This window comes from Chelonia mydas, chromosome 1, assembly GCF_015237465.2.
Source record: "Chelonia mydas isolate rCheMyd1 chromosome 1, rCheMyd1.pri.v2, whole genome shotgun sequence".
Taxonomy (NCBI): Eukaryota; Metazoa; Chordata; order Testudines; family Cheloniidae; genus Chelonia; species Chelonia mydas.
The window spans coordinates 79,718,889-79,741,504 of record NC_057849.1 but is presented as its reverse complement, the minus strand read 5'-3'; the positions used below and the strand labels follow the sequence as shown (position 1 = coordinate 79,741,504).

The following is a 22,616-nucleotide window of genomic DNA, read 5'->3' as shown; positions in this document are numbered from 1 at the left end:
TCAAAACCATATTCAAACTGTGAGGGTTCCCCACCATAGATCTATTTGCAACGCCAGAATGCCAAGTGTTCACAATATTGCTCCCAGACCGGATTGGGACACCACTCCCTAGGCGATGATCTCTGCCTAAAATGGGAGGCACCACTCATGAATCATTTCCCCCAACTCCATTCTTAAGCCGAGTCTTTCACAAGATCAGGCAGGACAAATCCAGGGTCATTCCCATTGCATCCACATGGCCCAGACAAACGTAGTTCCCGTACCTGCATCAGATGACAGTGAAACTGCCTCGAGACCTTTCCTTAATACCTCACCTATCACAAGATGCGGGACACGTCTGTCTCCCCAGCCTTGCAGTACTGCATCTCAAGGCCTGGTTACTCCATGGCTGACGGGTTGAGAAGGACTGTTCTGAAGAAGTGAAAGATATACTACTGAACAGTCAGAGACTAAGTACAAGAAAGACATATCCATAAATGGAAACGATTCTGCACTTGGTGCCAGGACAAACAGATCTGTCCACAGTCAGCCCTACTGCCAAGAATCCTTGACTACATACTGGGTCTTAAAAAATTGGGGCTCTCCACATGCTCCATCAGAGTACACTCAGCTGCCATCACCTCATTCCACGACAAGATGGACAGTCACCATATTTGCTCACCTGATGATTAAACGCTTCCTTAAAGGCATAAAGAAAACTTATACCACACTAAGAAACCCTACACCCATGTGGGACTTCAACCTTATTTAATGCAGTCTCATGGGAAAACAGTTTGAACCCCTTGCAACTTACTCCTTGTTGCACTTCTCAATGAAGGTGGCTTTCCTCGTTGCCCTCATGTCCACAAGACAATGGGAGAATTAGGTATCCTAATGGCACATCCACTTTATACAACATTCTTTAAGAATAAAGTAATCCTACGACCGCACCCTAAATTCATACCCAAGGTCGCCTCCCCTTTTCATTTAAATCAGCCTATTTACGTAACTGTATTTTTCCCGAAGCCACGTGCTGACAGGGGGAAGGCCTCACTCCAGACGCTAGATGTTCACAGATCATTAGCATTCTACATAGAAAGAACAAAAGCATTCAGAAAATCACCTAGATTATTCGTTTCCATAACAGAACGCTCAAGGAGCCAAAACATCTCAAAACAGAGGCTATTCAAATGGATATCTGGATGTATACATTTGTGCTACGAAAACTACTATCTGCAACCCCCATCAGGAGTTTGCATACATTCCAACAGATCGTTAGCAGCATCTGTAGCCTTTCTCAGTACCTATCATTGACATTTGCAAAGCTGCTACCTGGTCATCAGCCTATACTTTCGCTAAACACTATGCTCTAGAACAACAGTCAACAGCAAATGCTCAGTTTGGATTATTCATCATCAACAGACCAACTTCAGCGCCCCTTCTCTCCACTGACAGCCCCTGCTCAATAGACACCTGAAGTGAAGCACCCACAGGGACACTCCTCGAAGAAGAAGAAGAAGAAGAGGAGGTTACTCACCTTGTGCAGTAACAGAGGTTCTTCGAGGTGGTTGTCCCCTGTGGGTGCTCCACTACCTTCCCTCCTCCCCTCTACTTCGGAGTTTCATGCCGATTCTCTGAGGTGGAGAAGGAACTGGGGGACGGTTAGCTGCACACAGCTATATAACTGCTCGGAGCAGCACAAGACTGCTATGGCACGTGTGCCGACCAACTGGGCACTGCTACTGCAAATCTCCAATTACAAACACAGGGCACCAAAGCACCTACAGTGGAGCACCCACAGGGACAACCATCTCATGAAGAACCTCAGTTACTGCACAAGGTGAGTAACCTTCTCATTCGTTGAAAATATGTGCCAAACAAAGATAATGGATCTTATCTCTAAAGAGTTTCTTTGGAATTCTAAAAATGTACACATTCTTAAATAGTAATTTTTTTCCCCGAAGCAGACATGGAGGGAGTAGTTTTATTTTTTACAAAAATTACTAGTTGACCTAACTTTCTTTTGTTGATATGTATATATACAGAAAAAGTATAATACAACTCTTGACCTAGAATTCATTGTTCTGAAGATGGGCATTTTGAATTTGTGAATTCTGCACTAAACATGTCAGTTGTCTTTAGTGTAGTGTGGGATGGGGTAGTAGTTGCAGAAGTAGTGATTCTTAAGGTTTTTGAGTGCCATATTGTTGTAACACTGAAATAAAAATGGTTACACAGGTGATTGTTTGGATATAGGTGCTTCAGTTCCAGCTCTTCTTTCATAGTAATTTTGATTTCTCATTTTTAAAACAAAAATATAGTATTAAAAAGAGAGAGAGAATAAGGAAAATATTTAATTTTCGTGGTGTTGGATCTTGTAGGAATCATTAGATTCTCTAGTCATTTTCTCCTTTTAAAAAACTAGAGAATTTATTTTAAAAATCTAAAAAACCTCAGTTTTAAAGTGAGTTGTTCATCTGTTTTCAGTTTGTTAAAATTATTTTTCCACTAGTGCTTCTATAGTACTGTCAAAAGTGATATGGGATGTCAGAAACTGTATTTAAATAAAGGAACACTGTTAGGGTATGGTAGATAATAGGGGCCAAAATTATTGCTGCTAACATCTCAAGATTTGACCTTAAATGATTTAACCTACCTTTTTTATTGTATGCACCTTATGTTTGCAACATACATCTAATTCTTTCTTTTCCTTTTTCCAAACAAAGGCTTTCTTCAAAAAAAAAAAAAAAAATCACAACTTTCCTAAGATACCCTCCAACAGCCAATCCAATGTGCACACAGAGTTTTCTTAAGGAAACAAATTTCAGTTTAAAATGAAAACATGGTTGTAAATAGTGGGGAGCTTTTTTTAGCTGTGAAAAATGCCTTCACAGTGTTCTTTTAAGATATGTGCAAAAGCAAGCAAGTACTTTCCTAAACTTGTCTCACACACACACACAAAATATGCCTGCCAATGCTTAATTTTATTTTATCTTAACCCTTTTATTATCTTAACCCTCTCATCTGGTGATACTGATCTGAGAGTTTTGTTTGCACTTGTGTGTATTTCTGTGAATGGTAGCTGATTTTTTTGTGTTTGGCTGCTTTTGTTTGTTTTTAGCAAGATATAGGTGATTTGAGATGCACTTTGGAATGTTTTAAATAATAAGGTAAAGAAGTCATGATTCTTACAAACCTTGTTCATATTTTTCAGTATTTGCATCACCATTCATGGGGTGAGGCCTCTACATTTAGCCATGTGTGTTTTATGGTTCTAAGGGATTTTTTCTCCAATTGTGTAAAAGTTTGTGCCGTATCTTAGAGTTTTGGAATCAAAACGAACTATGTCAGAGATTAGTGCGGTCTTTATCAATTATCTTCATCTAAACTTCATTCAGAACCATTTACTCTGCCTTTGTGGAGGATGAAAAATAACAGGTTGTAGTTTTGACTGTTTTGCTCACTACAGGTGACCAACTGAGTACCATACTGAATTCCATTCAGTCACGGCCTAATCTCCCAGCTTCTTCCATCTTTGATCAAGCTGCAAAATCTCCCTCTTCCCTAGTCCACAGTCCATTTGTGTTCGGACAGCCCCTTTCCTTCCAGCAGCCTCAGCTTCAGAGTAAGTCTGTCAGCCTTACCTGCCTCATCAGTCCATTTCTGAAGCTTTGTCATTGCTATAAGTCTTAGTTGCTTACCAGCTACTAATCATCCATCAGTGCATCTGTCTAGTTTTGTTCTTTTGAATTATTTTTTTATTATTCAGAAACATGAGTTAATGCTCCCAGAGAAGCATACTTGTGCTATTTTTATTTCAGTATTAAAATTACTGTATTGATTTGTATATATGTTCTGCAGGGTAGGTAGTGTACTTACGAAAGTGTGTTTCTAATATAGTGTATTGCGGTAGGATAATAATTAAGGTCAATGTTGCATACAATGCAAAATATTGTAATTCCTGTAACATTTAAAAAAATTTTGATTACAGATAGATAAACAGTAGATAAATATTTCAGTTTTCTATTTTAAAATGTTTGTTGCCTCCTACATTCCTTACTTTGTCATAATTTTTCGTTAACACACTTGAAACTTGGAATTGGGACAACTTAATTCAATAATTAGAAACATTAATAAGAAAAGCATTTCTGTCTAGCATAGGTAGCCACTGGCGTGCTCATGACCATTGGCACCAAAAAGTTGTTAAACATTAACTGCTGATGGGATGAAGAAGAAACTGTTAAACTTTTATTCAAGTTAGAGGTCATTAAGGATGGCAGATTTGATCACCCTGGAGAGGTATTTCTCTTTATCCACAGAACAAGTATAGTACAGGTAGCAGTAATACAAGCCTCCCACACACACTGTCCTTCAGAGGTGCCTTATTATTTTCTTGTAGAAACCATTTCAGTCAGTTCAGTCTCTGCCTCTTCATTCATTGGCATCCTCACTGAGAATAAATCAAGAATGTGAATTGTGATAGTGGTCTGTAATATGTATACTTGTACAGTGAGAACTAGACTGAGCTCTCCAGTTCAGTTCATTTCACAAACCCTTCACCAAAAAGCCTTCAAGAACAATAACTTTTTGATTATACCAGAGTCAAAAGAATGACCTGGAAGTGAAATACTAAGCCATTTAGACATCCTCTGAGCCATCCAATATCAGGGAGGAATTTAACTATAAAATTAGCAATTTTGTAATTGAATAAAACTTTTCTTTATCATTTTGAAAATATTTTTCTTTAATGGAAATGAGCCTCCCTTCTGTCTTACTGATACATACCTTTCTTTAATTAGTCTGTCCCTGTGTATGGTAAATTAAATCACATTATTTTAAAATAAGGGTAATTTCTATTGCCTGGATCCTGCGAGTCTCTGCAAACAGGTGCACTGCTGCATCAGCATAAAGCCCTGTTGAAGTCACTGGACTGGCACAGTGAATTGGAGGATTTGGGGCATCATTCTAAAACTGTCTGTCTATACAAACTGTTACTTAAAAACACTTTTTAGAAAGGTTGAATTTTCTATTGGATTTCGTTTTCCTGAGTAAGTTGCCTTTTTTTTTTCCCCGTCACATCTTTCATCATGGGGAGCTAGACCACAATCATCTCTTCATTTTTGTCACTCTTCATTTCTACCATGACACTCTTATTTCCCCATCCCCCAATCAGTGGAAAGAAATTTAAACTTTTCTTTAAAAAATAATCTTCTAAGGTGGTGGTTTGCTTTTTTAACACATTTGTCAAATTGCATTTAAAAATTATCCATTGACCCTTTTCTAATGAGGTAATCTAATATTCCAGTTATCTCTGAATAAGGGTGGGTAAGAGTATCTACTGTTTCGTTTTCAAATTATATCATCCCCCATAGTTCTGGGATGATATTTCAGCTGTCATACTCTTTTCTTCTTTGAATGGGCCATGTCTTCTGATCCACCTTGTTATGTCAAGACTCCTCTATTGACTAGACAGGAAGCAGCTAGACCTGTGCATTTCTATGAACTTTATGCCTGTCACCATCTTTCTGCTGTGTGTGCTTGCCACTACATGGCAGAAAAGGGATCCCATTTCCATGTCAGACAAACTTCTTAATTCCCAAGCGGGATTGTCCTATTTCCCCTCTCTTCAAGTTTTCTTTACTACTTCAACTCGCCACTTTTCTAATAAACTGTCTTCTACCTCTTTCCCCTTCTGTCCACCATTATTCACACCCAATAAAGTATTGTCCCTTTCTCTGAGAACACAGGACAATAGCTTCAAGATGGCAGACTGCAAGACGGAAGACTTATGAAGTATGTCTATCAAGGAATCCTCTTTTCTAGTGGGTATAGGAGTCAGTATTTTCTTTAATCTACTTAAATATTTATAGTGCAGTTATCTCTGAACCACCTTGTTCTCACAGTGGTTCTTCCCAATATGAAAATTTTGACTGATCATAATGGGAAATTGGGCTGCCTTCACCTTTACTACACTGGCCCCCACAAATCCCCATAAAGCGTAGTGAGGCTATGCCAGCGGCACTTTGGACCAGCAACTGCATAAAAGAACACCAAAACCATCCTCAAGAAATCAAAAAGAATGTCTGAGAGAATGTCTCCCTTCTCAGTCATCATGATATACAGGAAATCTTGTATATCAAAATACTATAAACAGTGTAAGGAGGAAAAAACCTCAAAAGTTAAACCAAACATTTCAGATTGCTTCTCACTAGAGGAATAGGATTTGTCAGCATCTGAACACTCAGAGGCACCCCCGCAGGGCAGGCTTCTATCAGTACTTTGAAACTACAGTGAAGCCTATTCGTTTGTTCAAACATCCTTAGCATTATACAGGGAAACAAAATGCTGCTCCCACTTAAGACCAAATGAGTCTAGGGATTGTTAACAAAATTACAGTTGCATTATCCTTCATAATAGGAACCAGTATTCATTAAAAAAGATAATCCTCATAGATGGCATCCAATACCGTCACTAGGAAATATCTGTCTCTATCTGTAAAGCAGACCAACAAGAAGAGAATCTGATAGCACTAGCCTGCACAAAGTGGTGTGACACAAAATTTTGAAAAGTAAAAGCTGTCATGCCCTTCTTTCCGCTTTAGCAGTAGAGGAGAGTTAAGATAGTTCAGTATGTATCAAAGTTCCTTTCTTTCCTGAAGATATTCCAAAATCAGTAGACTAGGAAGTCAACAGTGAGAGGTGTGGAAATAGGAGTTTCAGGGGTTGAAAGTCCCACCACGACCCTGTTTACCCTTCCTTCAGGTCCAAGCCATCACATTGGCTACTAGGGATAGATTGAGAATCCCTTCTTATTGGTGGAGTCTTCTCATTTCAGCATAATTTAGGAGATCTTTCTATATAGGCAAATGATCCTTTGTGTGCTCATCAAGAGGGAATTCAATTGAGCTGGAGAAATTCCTGGGAAATCACATAGTTCAGTCATAAATAGCAAAAATATTTCAGATACTGGACAAGACATACACAATAATATGTTGTTCAGATAAATTTGGAGTAATGAGGATACTAGTATGGAAGTTACTAGGTTGCAGGCCCTAGTTCTCATGGGAGACTTCAATCACCCTGATATCTACTGGGAGAGCAATACAGAGGTGCACAGACAATCAAGGAAGTTTTTGGAAAGTGTAGGGGACAATTTCCTGGTGCAAGTGCTGGAGGAACTAACTAGGGGCAGAGCTCTTCTTGACCTGCTGATCACAAACCAGGAAGAATTAGTAGGGGAAGCAAAAGTGGATGGGAACCTGGGAGGCAGTGACCATGAGATGGTCAAGTTCAGGATCCTGACACAAGGAAGAAAGGAGAGCAGCAGAATACGAACCGTGGACTTCAGAAAAGCAGACTTTGACTCCCTCAGGGAACTAATGGGCAGGATCCCCTGGGAGAACAACATGAGAGGGAAAGGAGTCCAGGACAGCTGGCTGTATTTTAAAGAATCCTTATTGAGGTTACAGGGACAAACCATCCCGATGTGTAGAAAGATTAGTAAATATGGCAGGCGACCAGCTTGGCTTAACAGTGAAATCCTTGCTGATCTTAAACACAAAAAAGAAGCTTACAAGAAGTGGAAGACTGGACAGATGACCAGGGAGGAATATAAAAATATTGCTCAGGCATGCAGGAGTAAAATCAGGAAGGCCAAATCACACTTGGAGTTGCAGCTAGCAAGAGATGTTAAGAGTAACAAGAAGGGTTTCTTCAGGTATGTTAGCAACAAGAAGAAAGTCAAGGAAAGTGTGGGCCCCTTACTGAATGAGGGAGGCAACCTAGTGACAGAGGATGTGGAAAAAGCTAATGTACTCAATGCTTTTTTTGCCTCTGTCTTCACGAACAAGTTCAGCTCCCAGACTACTGCACTGGGCAGCACAGCATGGGGAGGAGGTGACCAGCCCTCAGTGGAGAAAGAAGTGGTTCGGGACTATTTAGAAAAGCTGGACGTGCACAAGTCCATGGGGCCGGATGCGTTGCATCCGAGAGTGCTAAAGGAGTTGGCGGATGTGATTGCAGAGCCATTGGCCATAATCTTTGAAAACTCATGGCAATCGGGGAAGATCCCAGACAACTGGAAAAAGGCTAATGTAGTGCCCATCTTTAAAAAAGGGAAGGAGGAGGATCCGGGAAACTACAGGCCAGTCAGCCTCACCTCAGTCCCTGGAAAAATCATGGAGCAGGTCCTCAAGGCATCAATCCTGAAGCACTTAGAGGAGAGGAAAGTGATCAGGAACAGTCAGGCATGACTTGCTCTTGGTGAATCCATGCTGACTAATCTAATTGCCTTCTATGATGAGATAACTGGCTCTGTGGATATGGGGAAAGCAATGGACGTGTTATTCCTTGACTTTAGCAAAGCTTATGACACGGTCTCCCACAGTATTCTTGCCAGCAAGTTAAAGAAGTATGGGCTGGATGAATGGACTGTAAGGTGGAGAGAAAGCTGGCTAGATTGTCGGGCTCAACGAGTAGTGATCAATGGCTCCATGTCTAGTTGGCAGCCGGTATCAAGCGGAGTGCCCCAAGGGTCGGTCCTGGGGCCAGTTTTGTTCAGTATCTTCATTAATGATCTGGAGGATGGCGTGGATTGCACCCTCAGCAAGTTTGCAGATGACACTAAACTGGGAGGAGAGGTAGATACGCTGGAGGGTAGGATTAGGATACAGAGGGCCCTAGACAAATTAGAGGATTGGGCCAAAAGAAATCTGATGAGGTTCGGCAAGGACAAGTGCAGAGTCCTGCACTTAGGATGGAAGAATCCCATGCACCGCTACAGACTAGGGACCAAATGGCTAGGCAGCAGTTCTGCAGAAAAGGACCTAGGGGTTACAGTGGACAAGAAGCTGGATAGGAGTCGGCAGCGTGCCCTCATTGCCAAGAAGGCCAGTGGCATTTTGGGCTGCATAAGTAGGGGCATTGCCAGCAGATCGAGGGAAGTGATCGTTCCCCTCTATTTGACATTGGTGAGGCCTCATCTGGAGTACTGTGTCCAGTTTTGGGCCCCACACTACAAGAAGAATGTGAAAAATTGGAAAGCATCCAGCGGAGGACAACAAAAGTGATTAGGGGACTGGAACACATGAGTTATGAGGAGAGGCTGAGGGAACTGGGATTGTTTAGTCTGCGGAAGAGAATGAGGGGGGATTTGATAGCTGCTTTCAACAACCTGAAAGGGGGTTCCAAAGAGGGTGGATCTAGACTGTTCTCAGTGGTAGCAGATGACAGAACGGGGAGTAATGGTCTCAAGTTGCAACGGGGAGGTTTAGGTTGGATATTAGGAAAAACTTTTTCACTAGGAGGGTGGTGAAGCACTGGAATGCGTTACCTAGGGAGGTGGTGGAATCTCCTTCCTTTGAAGTTTTTAAGATCAGGCTTGTCAAAGCCCTGGCTGGGATGATTTAGTTGGGGATTGGTCCTGCTTTGAGCAGGGGTTAGACTAGATGACCTCCTGAGGTCCCTTCCAACTCTGATATTCTATGATTCTATGATACCACTGGTCCTTAAGACCTTCAAGTGCACAAAAGATGCAGATGATTCCAGGTGCAGTTCTCCTCAACACAGAAGGTCCATTCTACTGGCAGGAATGTCTCCCTTCCACTGATCTTAAAGGCAAACCTGAAGAAACCACTTAGATACATACAGATAATTCCAGATGTTTTCACCTCTCCTGATATCAATTTAAAGCTCTCCTGTGCAGCCTCATGACCATCTTGAGAATATTTACCAAAGTCCAGGGCACAGTTATTGCTAATCTTAATGGCAAAGGAATACCTTTATATCTGTTCTAAGGTGGCATCCACCTTCAGGATGTGGATTTCTGTAGTACGCTACTGTCATAAATATAAAGGGAAGGCTAACCACCTTTAAATCCCTCCTGGCCAGAGGAAAAACCCTTTCACCTGTAAAGGGTTAAGAAGCTAAAGGTAACCTCGCTGGCACCTGACCAAAATGACCAGTGAGGAGACAAGATACTTTCAAAGCTGAAGGGGGGGAACAAAGGGTTCTCTCTGTCTGTGTGTGTTGCTTTTGCGGGACCAGAGCAGGAATGCAGGTCAGAACTCCTGAAAAAAGTCAGTAAGCAATCTAGTTAGATATGCGTTAGATTCTGTTTTGTTTAAATGGCTGATAAAATAAGTTGTGCTGAATGGAACGTATATTCGTGTTTTTGTGTCTTTTTGTAACTTAAGATTTAGCCTGGAGGGATTCTGTATGTTTTGAATCTGATTACCCTGTAAGGTATTTACCATCCTGATTTTACAGAAGTGATTCTTTTACTTTAATTAAAATTCTTCTTTTAAGAACCTGATTGCTTATTCCTTGTTCTTAAGATCCAAGGGTTTGGGTCTGTGTTCACCTATGCAAATTGGTGAGGATTTTTATCGAGCCTTCCCCAGGAAAGTGGGTGTAGGGCTTGGGGGGATTTTGGGGGGGAAAGACATTTCCAAGTGGGCTCTTTCCCGGTTATATTTGTTAGACGCTTGGTGTTGGCAGCAATAAAGTCCAGGGACAAAAGGTAAAATAGTTTGTACCCTGGGAAAGTTTTAACGTAAGCTGGTAAAAATAAGCTTAGGGGAGTTTTCATGCAGGTCCCCTCATCTGTATCCTATAGTTCAGAGTGGGGAAGGAACCTTGGCAGCTACAGACCATGGAAACCACTCTGAGAGCCCTGCAGAAAATAGGTCTTTCATGAACATCCAAAATAATAAATTGTCTCTTAGACTATCTTTTCCATATGGGGAGTGATCATAAACAGGTCAGAAGACATCACATCCCTGACAGCAGATACAAGAAACAACAGACATTTATAGCCTTAAGGAATTACAAAGTCTCATTAGCATTGTAGCTAGTCGTGTTAAATTGCTGTTGTGGGCAAGTTGATAAATAAGATCCCTCCTCATATATCAGCCTCTCCAAATGTGCAAAACACACCACCAGAATGGCAGAGTATTGCTAGGTGTTGAGAAAATTTAGGACTTCCTACACTGATGTACTTCCCAGGAATTATTCAATCAGATAAAAAAAGAGAACTAACAACCAATACCAGCATTGGGTGGAAGGTAGATTCTGCTTTGCAATAGGCCAAAAGATTGCCATCAGTGAAGAAAAATAATGCTCTTTGAACTTACTTGAATTTCACGTGATCCAGTTGACCTACTACAACCACAGTCCTTGCTGGAGGATCAGTATATCCTTGTGATGTCGTCATCACCACAGTGGCCTACATCAATAGGCAATGTGCCAAAAAGACATCCAAGGATTTAATGAGGTGGCAGTACTTCTGTTCTAATGGGCAGAGGAAGTTGTGATATCCGTTGAAGTGATGCACTTAGAGCATGCTAAATGACACCTAGTTAAATCATAAGAGACTTTCCTTATGCAGGTTTCAGAGTAACAGCCGTGTTAGTCTGTATTCGTAAAAAGAAAAGGAGTACTTGTGGCACCTTAGAGACTAACCAGTTTATTTGAGCATGAGCTTTCGTGAGCTACAGCTCACTTCATCGGATGCATAGCATATCGTGGAAACTGCAGAAGACATTATATACACACAGAGACCATGAAACAAAACTTCCTCCCACCCCACTCTCCTGCTGGTAACAGCTTATCTAAAGTGATCATCAAGTAGTAGGGCCATTTCCAGCACAAATCCAGGTTTTCTAAGGGTGAGAAAAAATCTACTACTTGATGATCACTTTAGATAAGCTGTTACCAGCAGGAGAGTGGGGTGGGAGGAAGTTTTGTTTCATGGTCTCTGTGTGTATATAATGTCTTCTGCAGTTTCCACGATATGCTATGCATCCGATGAAGTGAGCTGTAGCTCACGAAAGCTCATGCTCAAATAAACTGGTTAGTCTCTAAGGTGCCACAAGTACTCCTTTTCTTTTTCCTTATGCAGTTGAAGTGTCCTTGCAACCGTCTGCTGAATAACATTCTCCCTTCATTGTGCCTGGAATGGCAGACAACCACAAGGCAGAAGTGTTCTAGGAGAAAAGGCCAGAGAACAGGGACATCAAATGTTCTATAATTGCACAGGTCAGAGGATCTGCTATACATCTTATCTTCCATAACACTTCCAAAGAGTCAAGGTGGGAGAGCCAGGGTCTTTCTGGTTCCATCTGCATCAGACACATTGGTCCTTCCATCTCATACTGTAAATGACTTGCCCTTTAACATAACTAGACCTGCTTCCTCAAGGAACAGTCAACCACAGCAATCAAATTAAACTTGAATCTAGCACTGTGATTGTTGAACAGAATGAGACGAGTGTCTATTCCAAAAAAAGTCGTCAGTTCCTTACTTGCTGCTCAACTGGATCCTTTTTAAAAGATCTACTTAACCAACTGATACAGGTAAGTGGAGTGGGCTAAATGGTAATCTATACAGTTGATCTTTCAGTTCCTTTAGCACCTTATGGGTTTACACTTTGATTTTACGATGAATCCTTTCCTGGCTGGTGGAGTGGCCACTGGTAGACCAGTCACATGTACCACAATTTCCCAAAGCAGCAGCAAAGATAAAGCTTCCCTAAAGTTTTAGTGCCTGATTTGGAGTCCCAATTTAGTGCAACCCTTCAAACCATTTTGCTCAGTTTCCCTGATTTTGTATTATTTAATCTGATGGAGTCCAGAGTCCACAGTTGGGTCTGGATCCGTATTCTGCAAGATGCACAGATACATAGGAAGACATGGCAACACTGCATGTTATGTAGTATTTTGTAGTCTTTTTCCTATTAAAATGTAAAGCTTTATATATCTATTTTTTAACATATGCTATAAAAACTTGTGGTGTGACAGGTAAGGTTGCTACCATGTTAAACTTTTAGATTTTCATGGCCCTAAACATTGCATTAATCCTGGATGGTTTTTAATTTAATTTACTATTATGTATAAGTGTTTTGGGGCTTCCACACATCTACTCATACTTGCTCTTCTTCCTCAATTTTTAATTTTGTATATGTTTAGTTTTCATGTTATTCATTACTGATTTACTAAGATCTCCATGTTCTGGCACTACTAGGGGACTGTTGGTATTCCCAAACTGATTTCCTTTCATGCACTCCAACATTCTTTCTTCTCCCTTGTACAAGAACAGTTTTTTCTGTCACACCTGCACACACAATGAGTTATGGCACACTCTCTTAATAATCTTTTAGTTTCTACAGGGTCTCCTATGTAGCTTGAACTCTAGAAACACTCTAATGGATAATATAAACTCTACATGGTCCCTGATGGAGTTTAGAAATAGCTGAACTTGGAATCATGGCAAACATTTTCCCTGCAACACCTCACATGGTCCTTGTCTCCTAACCACACAAACAGCAACCTTGCCATCACACCAGAACACAACCTGCATCAGTGTACTCGCTCCCGAGGCACTTTTAAGCTCCCCTTAAATCTAGAACCTTAAATCAGGTACACCTTATATTTAGATCATTGTGGGCATTACCATAAACAATTAAGAGTATTGAATTAGAGTGTGTTGGAGTCCACATGCTTTACCACCATAGACTTAATCAGCATTTCTTAAAAGTGTGGAGAGGGACACAAAGGACTAATTGCTGGGGATAATGCACAGGTATGGCACCCAAACAACCATAACTCTGCCCTATAGGGACACAATGAAGGGGGGGAAATGTAATGTCTTCAGAAATCATTCCAACCTAATCTGGGACCACAAATGAAGAAGTGCCTTAATCATACAATTATTGCATGGTATTACTTTGGAGTAGCACAAAGCAATCAGAGCATACTGTCCAGTTAAGCTCTTTTTTTGCAGTTACTTTGCATTGCCAGAGGAGCACAGAGAAGCTGGAGTGTGTATTTGAATTTCCTATCAGTCCTCAAATTTCTCCTCCCTTTTGCACTCCACCTTCCCTTGCACAGAAGCACAGCATTTTCCCCTCCCACACATACATACCTTCTTTTGGTATGGTCAGGTGGGTAGCTTTTGAAAATGAACATTTAGGATTAATGACCACTTTTGCTATTAATTTTCATAGCCAAGCGTTCTTCTCAGTAGAGGTTGGTACATTAAAATGGCCTCCTTCAGAGAAATTTGTGGAGAATTGCTCTTTTTCCAAATTGTCACTATCTTCTGTTGTTCCCAGGGAACTGAGGCTATAGCAGCCTTCAGTTAATGTGCCTTTTTTTTTCAAAATGGCCACTACCTTCTTGTTTCCATTGTGAGTGAAGCCAGCAGCTATTTTTAATAGCTTCCTGTGGCCTAACAACATGGGAGATGATAGCCATTTTGAAAGAGTGCAGTTCTCAGTGGACTCCTTTGTAGCAGAATATTTGTCAGCCCTGATGAAGAAGAGGGGAAGGTGTGGGGTGCAGCTGAGGTGACAAGACTGTTAAGGGGAAGGGAAGCTGGGTGGGTTGAAGCAAACAGCCAGTCAGCACAGTGCAGAGAAAGTCCAGTCAAAACTGTAGACAGTTGTCTGAATGTTTTAAAGGACCAAAGATTCCTGGTTTGGCTGCTCCTGTTGCTACTGGATGGCTCCTCTTTGCAGTTATCTCCCAAGCCCACAAAGTGGGAGGGAGGCACAACCCAAGTCCATGTGTCCCTAGAGTGCTGGGTGAACTCACCAGCACGGTTTTGGATCCAAAGAGTTGCTGGAGAGGAAAGGGGTGACCATGGCTGTGCCCCCTTTTACCGTCTCCCTTCCCAGTGCAGCAGTCCTTGCTTTGGATGCTTCTGCACCTACTAGCTGGAGTTGCAACAATCCAACCATTCCTCTTTGGTTACATAGCCAAAATTCTTATCCAAGTATTCATAATTCACATCTTTACTACAATGGCCTCTTCATTTTTGGCCTTTACTATTGCAGCCTTGGTCCCATCTAGGCTTTTCAGATTGTTACTGCTAAAATCATCTTGGCTCATTGTTCTGATTATGTGAATGCTCTTTTTGAGTCCCTCCACTGGCTTCCCCTTCAACTCTACATCAAATGCAAACTTCTTGTCTTTATATTTTCATTACTTAGTCAAAGCTTCTGCTGCCTGACCTAGTAACGTATCATAACGTTGATCCCTACCTTTGTTTCACCAGTATTTCCAACCTTTACTGCCCATCAGTCAACTTCTCCTGTAAACACTCCATGCTTTCGCCGCATGCTGCCCCTAAGCATAGGAAAAACTCCCTGATAAAATCCAAACAAACACTACCCTATACTCCTTCAAATCCCTCCTTAAGACTCACCTCTGTCACCATGTCTACAAAACCCAGCCTGGTGATCATGGGTAGACAGGTGACAAGCTGTGACTACTCTTCTTTTCCTTTTCTTCTCCATTCCTTCTTACCTGTATTGTATTTTTTTAACAGGGTGTACATGTAACTAAGAAAGTTGTATTAATTCTTCACCAGTTTCATTTGCGTGTATATTGTATCCTCATCTTTTGTCTGTTTGTATCTATAGACTGTAAGCTCTTCAGCACAGCAGTCATCTCTTTTCTGACTGTACAGCACACTGTAATCTCAGTCCTAATTCAAATTGGGACCTCTGTGTGCTAGCATAATAATAAATATTTAATAATAAAACTTAGGCTCCTTTGAAAATCCCAAAGTAAATAGGTGGTGAAAGAAGGAAGGCAGAAGGGGATTAATGAACGCAGATGGGATAAGGAAGGAAGAGTGCAGAGAAAATATTAAGAGAATGTGACATATGGAGAGGACAGGCAGAATGTGAAGTGACACTGAAGTGAAGAGATGGGTGACGGGTTGGAGGAAGTAGCCAGTCAGACGAGACCATAGAGTCTTTGGTTGGAAGAAATGAGCTCACTAATGTAATGGACCCAGCTAGGCTTAGGTTGTTGTTTTTTTTTAAAGGATATTTTGTAAACTGGAATATCCAAGCATGTTCTCTCATCACAGAAAAAAATTAACGTCTATGCTGGAGTATTTTTTTAATCAAAAATACTACTTCATAGAGGAAATTTGAAGAGGAATTAGAAGTGGGTATAATGGAAATAGATATGGGATGACTACAACTATGAAACTTTGACTCTTTTCTGCATCAGAGGCAGCTGCATTATTATTATTAATATTATTATCACATACACCCTTAGTGCTAGGTAGCTCACAGTACAAATAAGAAATGGTCCCTTTCCTAGAGAACTTAAAATATTTTAAAAGGCTTGAATATGCCCCAGTGAGGGAAATTCACAGACTGTTTTCCAAGATCTGGAACTGTGGCATGTATTAGCTATCAAATATTTTTGACGCATCAGATATTTTTGTGGGGAACAGTAAATGTGGCATTGGGCTTTTACATGTTTATTATTCTAGGATATCTGGATGTGAAGCTTATTTTCTCTGTGGCAAATTTTGTAAATTCCAAAACATCTCTGGATGAATCATGGTATAAAGTTTGGAAGAAGGGTATAAATTGCTTTAAGCTTGATTTTGGATATATCTTAACAGTTTGAACAATAATTTACTCAGATGTTATAGTTGAATAAGAACTATTAGGTCATTTTGTGCAGCCTTCTTGAATATATTCAAGTTCATTGTCCAGATTTAAAAAGCTTGAATGATCTAGCTCCCACTATTACCCTGGGGTAATAGATATTTTTCCCACTGGTACTACACCTCAGCTTTCCTTTGTTGAGATTAATCCCATTACAACTGCTGTCAGAGACTAATTCTCTCCTTTTTTTAATATTTGCATATTCAGGTATTTGTAAAATTCAGTATATTTTTAATCGTAAATTAGTGAAGAAGAGGCTGCTTGTTCTACTACCACTGCATTTGTTCTTTCGGGATCTATAGAAATATAAATATAATATTTCAGGTTTCAGAGTAGCCCCCCACCCCCGCTCTCCTGCTGGTAATAGCTCATCTTAAGTGATCACTCTGGTTACAGTGTGTATGGTAACACCCATTGTTTCATGTTCTCTATGTATATAAATCTCCCCACTGTATTTTCCACTGAATGCATCCGATGAAGTGAACTGTAGCTCACGAAAGCTTATGCTCAAATAAATTTGTTTTTCTCTAAGGTGCCACAAGTACTCCTTATAATATTTCAGAATATGCAGTCATATTGTGGCCTGTTCTCCATTCTGGTCTGGTGTAAGGGAATAAAAGGGGCATAAGACACCCCATGTGGGGGAGAACCATACCTCTGCTGCTTGTTCAGAGTCACTATCTCCCACCATCATGCTTGACTTCAACCCCCAATATGCCTGGATGCGTCGTTACGCCAGTGTGTCTTGGAGCATATGCTGTGACAGGTATAGATGAGTTGCACTTTATTCCCTTCCCAAAGGCAACAGGGAGACTGGGATGGATATTGACTCTTTGAGCTGCAATTTCCTTCCTGCACTGATTTAGGGGCAGCACAAACTGACAATCTCTAAATCTTAATGAAAAGTAAATACAGAAATTGTAAATATATAGGATGAAAAGATCTTGGGAAAGTTACCAGTACAGACACACATGTTAGGAACAGAAAATCATGTTATAGTGAGAAAAGCATGATGCTTACATATCAAATTAAAATTTTTAATTTTTACTTACCATACTGTTCCGCTAATCTTTGTTAATCCTTCTTTATTTTGATATCCATTACTGTAAAAAGTTTGTTTCTAAGCATACATGTATGCTTTTTTCCTAGTGTGTTTTTTTTTAATTAGTGTTTATTTTATCTTTGTGAAATAAACTGTCAGTGTACCCAAGATCTGGCATCTCTGTTATATCCTGGAAAAATAGTTTTCAAATAAGAAATAATAAGCTTAATGGTGGGGGCATCCATTCACTGATCTCAAGTTTATGCTAATGTTTGATTGAGAAGGTGAATGTAATCATTTATGTTTTATTATTCTGTCTTGAAGAATGGGATTGTTGTTTCAAGTGTTCAAAGTGTATGTGAACTCAATCTTTCTTACCCACTACAACAACTACCCTTAAAACTTAGGTCGGGAGATACTTATACTTAACCTTTTTGTATGCTTCAGTAAATAGAACACTAGAGACACAGGCAACAAATCTTTTATGAAATACATGGGTTGATACCACAGTTACTCAAATACACTTGCCTCTTGAGCTTCTGCAAAAAAGCTTTTCTAAAGCATGCTATTTTCTACTGCATATGCAAATTAAATCTCTAAAGACCATTATTACAATAACTATTTGATTTAATTTTACTAAAGGAAAAAGCTAGGAGTTAAGCTTAAAAATTGAATTTTACTGCAAGACAGAAGTAGAGTTAAGGCTAAAATTCCATGCTAACATTTCCATGTCACTTACTTACATTTTACAAGTCTAGAGTTTTGTTATGATATACTTTTTTTAAAATTATGGCACACTTAGTATGTATGGAAATATTTCCTTGGTTTTGTGGCTTTATGTTAGATAGTTCAGCTACTTTGACTCAGTGGAGCAAAATTCATCCTTGATGTAACTTCAGTGAAGTTAAGCATGGAGTTATACCATGAATGCATCTGGCCCATTGTTTTTAAAGGCATAATTCTTGCCCTTCACAATTTTGAAAGCATTATTAATAAAGGATCTTTCTTATAGAAGTGTGGGAGTTGACATGCCAAATTCCTCTTCTGTTTTTATAAATAGATTATATATGGATAAAATTTTCAATCCATAATTAATTGTTTATTAGAGTCTCATATAATCCCAGTCATGTCATTCTGTAATACTGATCAGTTAAAAAGTTCATATTATGTATGTTAGGTTATACAAAAAAACCACCATTACTGAGTTGAGTTATAATATTTTTTTTGCATAGATAAAAGGAAAAATAATTCCAATAAAAGCACTGAAACTGCCTTTAAAATGTAACTTATTTTATTTTTGTAATTGGAATTTTCAAAGGTGAATCTCCCACATATTCTCTTTAGTTTCAGTTAAGAACAGTTTGATTATTGCTACACAAAAATGCCATATTACAGTTCTAAATCATGCATGTAAATTTATAATTATAAAAATCTCAAATTGAAACACAATTAAGATAGTCATTATTGTATCATCCTTTGTTTTTATAATAAAGTATAAACCCTGCTGTCTGTCCCACAAATACTTGGTTATCAGTTTTTCAAAATGCATGTTTAAATCAAAAAACATTTCATTTTTACTCTTTAAAAAATTTATGTAAACCTTTTGAAAAAATGTTTCAAAATTAAATACCATTCTCATATAAAACATGTTTAGGAGAATGTATTTTAGCAGTGAAATACAATATATTTAGCAGAGTAGAGACACATCATTTGAAATGCTTGTTTTGCTTGTTTTTATCTTTGCTAATCTTTTCCATTGAATCTATGCTGCTTCTGTGCCACTGTTTTCCACTATAGAAACTCCATCCCGCTGCCTTGCTTCTCGTGAGCGCATTTACAAAAGTAGTGATGTAGCTGGGCCTGCCTCTGCTATTTCATCTCTGTCTCACAAACTAAAGGGTGGGTATGCATGCAAACACAGACAGGTTATTCAAATTTTACATTAGAAAATGGTTTTTCTCCTTCCGTTCATTTTCATTCCATTCACTTGATAAAACACTTTTTCAAAATGAATGTTAACATTTGATATGTATGTGTGTTCATATAATAGAACAACTCACTGTTGCTTATTTAATTGTAATTGTTTCATGACTTGTATGTTGAAGATGGAGTGTTAGTTTACAACCAGTTAAGATACTATACATCAGACTACTGTCATACATGTATGAATATTTAGACAACAAACTAGTGAAATTTTGGAGGACAGGGAGAGATTCATTTTCATGTTACTTATTTTTTCATTAGTTTATTTATAGACTAACATTTAATACAGTATTAATTAAATATTCCATTTTTGTGCTGGTTGAGTTCAAAATGCTGACACATTTGTGGAACTAAGTGTGTTACCCTGTATATCACAAGTGTTGCGATCATTGAAATCAGTGGGATTAATCACATGAGCAAGGGAATTGCTGTATAAGGCCAAGGAAAGAGGAGGTTTTCTAGATTTATTTATTCATGATTACTCAGTAGCTTGCCAGCATTGTTTATAAATGCCATCCTATAAAATAGACTCACTACATCCATTCATAGAAAACAATATATGGACAAATTACTTTCTTCTTGTGAGCTACACTATTCAGCCTTGTAGACATGTATTTTTACATACATTTATAAAAAGCAATTACATAGATAATCAGATTGCCAATCAGATAATGGATTGGCAATGAATTGGAGTAAATATAACCAATTACACTGTCTGCATCAAAACAAAAAAGATGAATTAGTAGACGAGTTGTCGCATATATTTATTCTCAACTGACCTTAATAATACGGCAACCTCCAACTTGAGCCTGACTTTTTTGCAACATGTCTGGAACATGCTTCGTATCCTAATTTACTTGTGTAGTTTCAATTACTTTCTATATGTCCTTTTTGTCCCTTAAGCACAGAAGAAAAATAAATAAGTAGCCAAGAGACCATCCTGCAAGTTCCATAGTTGTAGTCAGTCTAACATATGTAAAACTAATAAATAATCATTTTGTTGTGACTTCGGTAAGCTTAGCTATGGTAAACTTAGGTAATAATGCTTTGTATTGTAGCTTCCAAGTAAACAAATTACTTTCCCTTATTGGTGGTTAGTGGAGGTTGTGAATTCAAATTCTCCATACAGTATAGTAGTGCTTTTGCTCTCTAGGTAATTTCACAAGAAGTGCATTTTCTATTAAATACTTTCTTGTACATGTTTTAAAAGCATACTCATGTATATATTTGTGCACCCTTTGCAAAGGAGTTTCAAGTAATCAGTGGTTGCATTATAATTTCAAAAAAATCCTTTTTATCAGCTCTGTTGACACTTTGGGATGTTAACAGAAGCACCTGGTTGAATTCTATTTTTGTGTTCAATTCTCTGTCTTTTAATTTGTATTGTAATGGGTATCAGTTATAAAATGTAGTAATAATTTCACTATAAAATGTACCATACAGGTGACAGAGTGAATTTCACAGCCACTGCTAGACCAGTTTCTCCAGCAGGAAAATCGGATATATCAAAACACAGGGCTGAGAGCAAGTCACCCAAACCTGATGGACGTGTGATCAGAACTGTTGCTGACCAGAAAAAAACAAGGAATACAGAAGGCTTATCTGCCAGTGAGTCTCTTATGTTGAAATCAGATGCTGCAAAGTTGAGGTCAGATTCTCATAGCAGATCATTATCTCCAAACCATAACACTTTGCAGACACTAAAATCTGATGGGAGGACAACTTCTGGTCTAAGAGCTGAATCTCCAGGACCAGGAACACGGTCTTCCTCACCAAAGCCAAAGCCACTCACAGCAGGAAGATCCAGCACTTCTGGTGCTAGTTCACCACGATCATCATCTCCGCACGATAAGACTCTACCTCAAAAAGCCTCAGTCCCTGTAAAAACAAAGCTTGATCCTCCTCGGGAACGATCCAAATCAGACTCTTACACACTAGATCCAGACACACTTCGCAAAAAGAAAGTACCGCTAACAGAGCCATTAAGGGGACGGTCCACTTCACCCAAACCAAAAATTCTATCAAAAGATGCAAAACCTGTGACTGAAACTGAAAATAGAGCTCCTTCCCCTCACGTTGTACAAGAAAACCTTCACAGTGAAGTTGTTGAAGTTTGCACTTCAAGTACTTTAAAGACAAATAGCATTACAGATAGCACATGTGAAGATAGCACAGAATTCAAAATTGTGGATGATAGTTCTAATAAAATTCATTTTAGCATAGGAAAAGCACCACTGAAAGATGAGCAAGATATGAGAGCTTCTCCAAAAGTGAGCCGTAAGTGTGCTAGTAGGCACACAAGACCCAAAAAGGAAAAATCTGGCTTACTTTTCAAAGGAGATGGATCCAAATCCGTAGAGCCAGCCAAGCAAGCAATGTCGCCATCTGTTGCAGAATGTGCCAGAGCTGTCTTTGCTTCGTTCCTGTGGCATGAAGGAATAGTCCATGATGCTATGGCTTGTTCATCTTTTTTGAAGTTTAATCCAGAGCTTACCAAAGAGCATGCACCAATAAGAAACAGTCTTAATCAACAACCTACAGAGGAAAAAGAAACCAAGTTGAAAAATAGACACTCATTGGAAATATCATCTGCTCTTAATATGTTTAACATTGCACCTCATGGTCCAGACATATCTAAAATGGGCAGCATCAATAAAAACAAGGTCCTGTCAATGCTTAAAGAACCACCTCTGCATGAGAAATGTGAGGATGGAAAAACTGAAATTACCTGTTTTGAAACAACAAGTCATTATACTATGAAATCTAAATCTCCTCTTCCCTTAACACTGCAGCATTTGGTAGCTTTCTGGGAAGATATTTCTTTAGCAACTATCAAAGCAGCATCCCAGAATATGATTTTCCCAAGCCCTGGTTCCTGTGCAGTATTAAAGAAGAAAGAAAGCGACAAAGATAACAAGAAAACCAAAAAAGAAAAAAAGAAAAAAGAAAAAGCTGAGGCTAGACCAAGGGGAAATCTTTTTGGTGAGATGGCCCAGCTTGCAGTGGGAGGACCTGAGAAAGATACCATCTGTGAACTATGTGGAGAATCCCATCCATATCCAGTGACTTACCACATGAGACAAGCTCATCCGGGTAAGACTTTTTTTTTTTCCCCCCATAACCCAGTCCTCAATCAAAGTTT

At 39.3% G+C, this 22,616-nt stretch overlaps 1 protein-coding gene across 26 annotated transcripts in view; it reads left to right on the top strand.

Moving 5' to 3' along the window:
* Positions 1-22,616, top strand: part of MYCBP2 (MYC binding protein 2) — a 418,792-nt gene that overhangs the window by 326,164 nt on the left and 70,012 nt on the right. For 12 of the 26 annotated variants that reach the window (XM_043534287.1, XM_043534273.1, XM_043534282.1 and 9 more), the window contains one exon: positions 20,918-22,567. In XM_043534287.1, coding sequence (XP_043390222.1) covers positions 20,918-22,567 — 1,650 coding nt within the window. Of the gene's footprint in view, positions 1-3,448; positions 3,605-19,288; positions 19,391-20,917; positions 22,568-22,616 lie in introns of all 26 variants that reach the window. The other 14 variants (XM_043534235.1, XM_043534264.1, XM_043534248.1 and 11 more) reach the window with 3 other exon arrangements.